The sequence below is a fragment of the Cucurbita moschata genome, unplaced genomic scaffold, assembly GCF_002738365.1.
Source record: "Cucurbita moschata cultivar Rifu unplaced genomic scaffold, Cmos_1.0 Cmo_Scf00103, whole genome shotgun sequence".
Lineage (NCBI taxonomy): Eukaryota > Viridiplantae > Streptophyta > Magnoliopsida > Cucurbitales > Cucurbitaceae > Cucurbita > Cucurbita moschata.
This window is the reverse complement of record NW_019268619.1, coordinates 298,266-305,245: the sequence shown is the minus strand read 5'-3', so window position 1 is coordinate 305,245 and position 6,980 is coordinate 298,266. Positions and strand designations below refer to the sequence as shown.

General features: G+C 37.8%; 1 protein-coding gene across 3 annotated transcripts in view; it reads left to right on the top strand.

Annotated features, from left to right (window-relative positions):
* Positions 1-119: 119 nt before the first annotated feature.
* The window catches only part of LOC111439726 (serine/threonine-protein kinase RIM15-like), a 7,968-nt gene continuing 1,107 nt past the window's right edge, over positions 120-6,980 (top strand). The window contains exons 1-15 of one of the 3 annotated variants that reach the window (XM_023077268.1): positions 120-904; positions 994-1,076; positions 1,681-2,658; positions 2,817-2,877; positions 2,969-3,031; positions 3,678-3,741; positions 3,837-3,930; positions 4,161-4,244; positions 4,345-4,434; positions 4,556-4,583; positions 4,769-5,287; positions 5,367-5,428; positions 5,566-5,675; positions 5,759-5,846; positions 6,619-6,964. In XM_023077268.1, coding sequence (XP_022933036.1) covers positions 490-904; positions 994-1,076; positions 1,681-2,658; positions 2,817-2,877; positions 2,969-3,031; positions 3,678-3,741; positions 3,837-3,930; positions 4,161-4,244; positions 4,345-4,434; positions 4,556-4,583; positions 4,769-5,287; positions 5,367-5,428; positions 5,566-5,675; positions 5,759-5,846; positions 6,619-6,924 — 3,045 coding nt within the window. In that variant the 5' untranslated portion in view covers positions 120-489 and the 3' untranslated portion in view covers positions 6,925-6,964. Of the gene's footprint in view, positions 905-993; positions 1,077-1,680; positions 2,659-2,816; positions 2,878-2,968; positions 3,032-3,677; positions 3,742-3,836; positions 3,931-4,160; positions 4,245-4,344; positions 4,435-4,555; positions 4,584-4,768; positions 5,294-5,366; positions 5,429-5,565; positions 5,676-5,758; positions 5,847-6,618; positions 6,965-6,980 lie in introns of those variants that run through there. The other 2 variants (XM_023077267.1, XM_023077269.1) reach the window with 2 other exon arrangements.

Below are 6,980 nucleotides of genomic sequence, written 5' to 3'. Positions count from 1 at the left end.
AAAAAAAAAAAAAAAAAAAAAAAGGAAAAAGCGAGAAAAATTGGTGACAAGGTGTTAGTTTTATCCGGAATGGCGTTTTAGTAATTGAAGTAACCAAACAGAAAAGGCGGGAATTCTCCCTTCCCACTCCAAACCGCCCGAATTTCTTTGGATTCTTCATTTCCCGCCCCTATCGCTTCACCCTCTACCCTCTTTCTAGCCCTAATCCCTTACTATCTTTCTTCATCTTCCTGCAGATCTTTGCCTCTCATCTTGGTTCAACCCATCATTTTAAGGTCCAATCATTTATCTACACTTTAATTGCTATCTACTCATCGCTTGGAAGCTTACTCTTTCGTGTACTTCTAGTTAACATCTTCAGCGTGAGTTGAAACCTCTTTTAGTTGTTGCGGATCGGAGGAGTTCGGATTTTGCTTCAGTCAACAACGCTGAGATATGAGATTTGGGAACTACGGTTTGTTGTGTAATTGATTTTATTCTTTGTGAAGAATGGCTCATTACAGTCTCCATACCACTGTGGAACTGCAAAAAGCTTGGTATCTCTTCACGATATTGCTGGATATTGGTCGCCCTGCTTCTGTGGAAGAACTCGCTGTGAGATGTGAATTGTTCCGTGCTACACCAGATTTTGTTCGGTATCTATGCCAAATATCCGCTTCTCCTATTTGTATAGTGGATGATGCTCTTGTTTTCATTTCCATTATTGCGGTCTCTGCCGTGGGGCGATATTTTTCCAAGGCGACTAATGGATGGGGTTTTTTGAGACGAGATTTTGGAGTTCTAGAGCCAAATAGGTTCTGGGGTAGAGATGTTAAAACGTACTTTCGGAAACGGAAAAGATCAGTCCTTGATTCTGAACGACATTTCCATGGAAAAAGGATCTTAACTTCAACTTCTGGAATTGGTACGAGTTTAGAGTTTGTTTTTTGCTTTCTTTATTTGCTATTCCAATAGTGTTTTCCTGATTCATTATCTTAGTTACTGTATTCATAGTCCGACCAAAGATGATTGATGGTGTTGTAGGGAATGAAATCTGTCTGTCAGTAACAAGAAGGATTTCTCATAATTATGCTGAGGTACTTTTCCAATTTCTCTGTTTCAATTCCTTCTTCAGATAGGTTTTTAATGTGCAACCTCTGAAAATTTGGTTGACCCCTGTTGTTTATATGCATTTATTCTGCTTACGGACCGAGATACTTCTCTTTTGTTTTAAACTATGAAACTATAAATTTCTTATGAGTGATTAAAATGTCTTCTTAGCTACATGTTCTTTCTTTGTTTCTTCAGGTTTGGAATATTTTTTACTTCTCATAGTTTTATGTACAAATTAGATGGTTCAATCTGGTGGATGATCATCTTTTCTATCGTTATTTCTTACTTTTCTTCTAATAATGAATATTCATTTGATTTGGGGACTTTGATGCAGTGAAACAAGTATGAATTTTATTTATATTGAGCTTGTTATCAGGGAATCGCTTCTAGTTTCATTCTTCTATTGTTACATGGTAATGCAATAATTTAATCAATCTCATAGTTTTGTGATTAGCTTGGTCTTTAGTTTATTTTTATTTTGTTTTAAGTTCTACAACTTAACGACTTTGTCATGCTTGATTTCGGTTTGTAACTTTCAGTTTGTTAAATGCAGAACACAGCTGACTTTTTTTTTTTCGCTGCATAAAGGTACCTCCTAGCTATGTGACTCTCACCAGTTCAAATTCGCTTACAATTGATTTGCCTTTCGAAAAACTCAAAACTGGACATTTTGATGTAAAAATTGATGAGGTGCCCTTCTCTCTTGGTTATGCTGACTCTCCAAACCTTTTGATGAGCCACACTAGACAAATGGGATCTGATATCGCTGTTCAAGCTAGTAAAACTTTGATTAAAGATGATGCTGGGCCTTTAAGAGATAATGAACACGACCGCCACATGCACGAAGTCCAAAAAGACTCGAATATGCCAAATTTAAGGCACTCAGACAGAGGAATGTCATGTAACCTTGTTCTTTCTTTGAGTCCACCGTGTAGCTCCACAAACACACTTTCTTATGACAAAAACCACAAATTTTCTTGTAAGTTGGGAAACGCATCAGCATTGTGCCGTGGAGATGACATGCTCCCTTATGTCCAACCACACGAGGTTGACGATAGGACTTGCACTAGGCACCTTTCTAATATTTCGGAATGGGAGCTAGAAAATGAGAAAAACAAGATTTGTGAAACACGAAATTTCTCCAAGTACACTAGAACAACAGAAAACGATCTTGTTCACTTGGAAGGGCATGCGGTAACGGGTGAAGTACAAATAAACTTTCTAGACTTGAGAAACCCGGTAACTATGTCAAACATGGATGGAGATAAAATATCCAGGAAAAACTTAACTCAGATTTCCTGTTCCATACATGACCAACCATTTATTGAGGAGCCACCTGTCAAGACCTTGGGAGAAGTTGATGGATCACAAAAATGTACTTCATCTCCTGAGAAAGTTCTCATGGGGTCTGCAGTGAATAGGGAGGTTTCTCATCCTCTCAAGCAGCAAAACCGATATGATAATGTTCATAAACTGACGTCTAAGGTGCAGAAGTTCAAGAAGATTTCAAATGGGAATGTGCACATTAAGAAACCTCCTTTGGACTCGACCAGTCCATCTATGGAAGTAAGTTTCTCTAACTCTCGTTTTGCACGTCTTTTGAAGCTATCTACTTTGATTTTAGAGGTCATTGAGCGAAAATGGATGCTTGAGCTAAATGTGCAATTGGCTATATATGATTGAAGTAGCAAAACAAGTACCTAATGATTGATCTGTTGAAACAGTTGGAGAAAACATTGTTTCCGCAGTTTGAGTCTTTCATTATCGAGGAAGAAGAAGGTTCTGGTAGGCAGCTTCCTTTGCTTGTCTCTCTGAGTGGCAGATTCCTATTTCTTCTCATTTCCACTGGTTCTAATGATGTTTAAAACTTATTCAGGTGGATATGGAACCGTTTACAGGGCTCAAAGAAAAAGTGATGGGATACGGAAAGCTATCAAATGTAAACCTGATTTACTTTTAGGCTACTCTTTTAATCAGTTGCCAAATGGTCTGAATGTTTACATGTGTAAATATATTGGAAACGAAACAGATGTTTCTAACTTGCACAAGTGTCACCAAGGGAGTAGTTAGAAAAGAATTTTCTAACTTGCACCAGGTGGCTGCTGTATACAAGTTAACCTCAAACAATAAATTCTAGTTCTTTTCTTTCGCATTGAATGTTCTATTGTCTCTCTAGTCAAGAAGCCCATTGGAGCTCCAAACTATGACCACGTCCTTATATGAAGAATTGTCAAAATATGACTACTTTTATGCCTTCGTTTATTGTTCTTTTATGCGGGGGGTGGCTATGTGCATGGTATTATGGTTTTTTCGATAAATCATTGAACAATAGCAAAAGCATGTTAGGCTCAATAAGAAATTGGAACTTGGAAACATGAGGGCCAAAAAGTCACGGGAATGTGAACATTTCATGGTAAAGAAAACTGAATTTTTATTTTGTCGGTTCATTTTTATCACATCTTAAAGATTTCCAAGATTAGTTCTATATTTAAACTCAAGTTAGATTGTTACTCACACTTCGGATGCAATACTGTTCTTTATTGAAAAATGAAAATATATGACGTGTTTCATATTCACACTTGCAGGTCCCCATGTTAATGCTCACAAGCACAATGTAAACAACGAGCTAAAAATGCTTGAGCGGTTTGGGTATGTATATTAGGAAGAAACATTATAACATTCTCTTTGATTCACGATAGCTTTTACAAATTAGAATATCATATTGAAACCATTTTTTCATGCAGGGGAAGGAACTTCATAATTAAGTATGAAGGGTCCTTTAGTAGTGGCAACAACGAATGCTTAATTCTAGAACACGTAGAACATGACAGACCTGAGGTAATTTATTTGCAATTCGATTATATTATAATTCTGAATTATTTTTGACGTTACTAAGTCGGTTAGTAATGTGGAAAGTGTACACAAAATAATGCTTTGTAGTTTTGTGTGATTAATTTTAGTTCTTGGAGGATTGGTGCCCTGGAAAGTAGTTACACCATCTAAATTCTCTCAAAACTTAAAACTTAGTTTTACTCGAAATGAGGTCTTTATCTTGTGTTAACATGTAGGTCTTGAAGAAAGATATTGATATAGTTCAACTACAGTGGTACGGTTACTGCTTGTTTAAGGCCTTGGCATATCTGCATAAGCAGGTGAGGTGCTGCTATAAGTAGCTGTGCATGAATGGCAAGGGAATGGAAATTTTTATAGAGTACTCAGCCCAAGTCTAATCACTTTCTTTGACAATCTTAGGGAGTCATGCACAGAGACGTTAAGCCTGGAAACTTCCTGTTCTCAAGAAAACAGAACAAGGGTTACCTCATTGATTTTAACCTTGCCATGGTTGGTCCCTGTGTTTCATTTGCCATCTTACATTTAGTAAAATTTTCACCTCCATTGACTGAACGTTAATTGAAATTCTAATATTCTGTGATGTTCTTTTGTCCACTATTTTCTTTCTCAGGATGTACGGCAGAAATACTCCATAGCAAGTAAGCTTCTCTGTGACACTTCGTGCCCTTTTTGGATCATGTTCAAAGTTCTTCACTTGCTAAGGAAAAAAAAAAAAAAAGGAAAAAAAAACTTTGATGTTTTCTGTCTTGTTGGCTGTACAAATCTTTGTTGTTATCATTTATTTATTCGTTTGATTTATAATCTGATCAATCATTCCATTTAGGTAAATCAAATTCAAGTCATCACGCATCTTCGGATCATGTTCCTGTTCCTCATCCTGTGTCTGGTTCAGCCGTTAAAGACGAGAATAATTTCAGAGATCTTGCATCTCTCAGCAAGAGAGAAACAGGAAAATCTAAGCAGACTTGGGAGCACAATAAGAACTTGAAAAAGAGAGTTTATGTACCCTTGAAAAAATATCCAGATATGCGTGGTGGGAGTGCAATAAGAAGCCAGGGTGCAGATGGATCTGGTATAACCTCTACAAAGGATGCAACAAGTGTTAGGACGTTTGCCACAGAAAATATGAGGGAGCCTCTTCCATGTCAAGGAAGAAAGGAACTGCTAAGTTTGGTGCAAAATGCATTACGAAATGCGGACCAGGCCACCCAAAATAGTTCCGATCTACGAAGGAAAAGGATAGCTGCTCCTCCAGGCAAGGAAGACAATAAAATTATACATCCAAGCCCAATGTTGGTCCATTGCACTGGCATTTCTGTTGCTGGTTCTAGGGTACTAAAAAGTAAAGGTTTGTAGTTGAATGCTCCACTTTTGAAGTATTTGGATGTTATGGTCTTTCTCTAAAGTAAAGTTACTTCCAGGAGATGCAAAACGTAAAAGAGAGGGTTCTTGTGCTGGGACGAAGGGGTTTCGAGCTCCAGAGGTATCCTACTTACTGTTACCTTGAAACAAATTTCATTTTACTCTTATGTAGTTTTGTGTTTTTTTTGGGTCATATGTAACCCATAATCAATTACTATTGTGTCCGGGCATTCACCATCAACGCATGCAATTGTGTAGGTCCTATTCAGATCCCTACATCAAGGTCCTCAGGTCGATGTCTGGTCTGCTGGTGTTACTCTTCTCTATCTAATGGTTGGAAGAAGTCCTTTTACTGGAGACCCTGAACAGTAATATTCCAAATATCAACCACAAGTTTTTTCATATTTTATTGCAGTCCAGTGGCATTTCTGACTTGTATAAATCATGCTAGGAACATAAAAGACATTGCTCAATTGAGGGGCAGTGAAGATTTATGGGAGGTGGCTAAGTTACATGATCGTGAATCCGCATTTCCAGGGGTATATCTTCTAATATTTGCCAACCTTCATTCTATTTTACAATCACTGTTTTTTAAAAGGCCTTGATTATTAATTTTCTAGCAATAAATATATCTAGATTTTGGATTTTCAAATGTTAAAAACTATCCTAACCGTTATCATATTGTGAAGCACTTGAAACATTATGATAATTGCTGCGATAAAGTATCATTAAAAGGCTTTTCTATACTCCACGTGAATCTTGGTCGTCTTTGTTGTTGGTATTAAACAAGGAGACCTCTCTCGTTCCTTGTCTCAATGCATCTCACTGAGATCTGCATTCTTTTCCCTTTTAACACAAATCCTCACTATTCCTCCTCTTATAAACAAGTTTTCCTCTTTAGCTCCTTTTCCACATTTCTTTAATGAACAAATTATGCTATCTCATTTCCTTGTCTTTAGTAACTGTGTAACTTATTCTTAAAAACTGTAGCTTCCACCCCGCCATGGTCCAAAGAGCATTTATGCCCGACCTCTGTATGGCTTGTTTTTCGAATAGATGATACAGGCCAATATCATGATCGGATAGTAAGCCAGTGATCTTTTGGTGGGTTGTCGACTTGATCTGCTAGTTCATCGCATCTAACCATCCCTTGAAACATTACCATGCCTAGTTGTCCATTAGTCTGATTCTTCATATATTCACTTGTTCATTCATTTTCTTAAGAATTCTTCTCACGAGATAGTTCTGATATATACAGACTGCTGATAAGCTTATCCTGGTTCATTAGTGAAGGTTTACTTTATGTTGCAGGAGTTGTTTAACATCAAATCCTTCCCAGCTATGGATTTGCAAAGTTGGGTTAAGGTTCACACAAAGCGACTGGATTTCTTCAAGCTCATCCCGAGGTCACTCTTTGATCTGGTGGACAAGTGCCTAACAGTTAATCCGAGGCAAAGGATTACTGCAGACGAAGCTCTAAGGCATGAGTTCTTCAACTCATGCCATGACAAGCTTCGGAAGCAGAGGATACTCCGACGAGGTTCTAGTTTGAACTCTGCTGATGTCTTGGGCGAATCGAAAGCGGTTCAAGGACAGTCATTTGAGCTTTTAAGATGAGTACCATTTTATAGGCTTTTTGATACTGAATGCCCCCCCCCCCCCCCCCCCCCCCC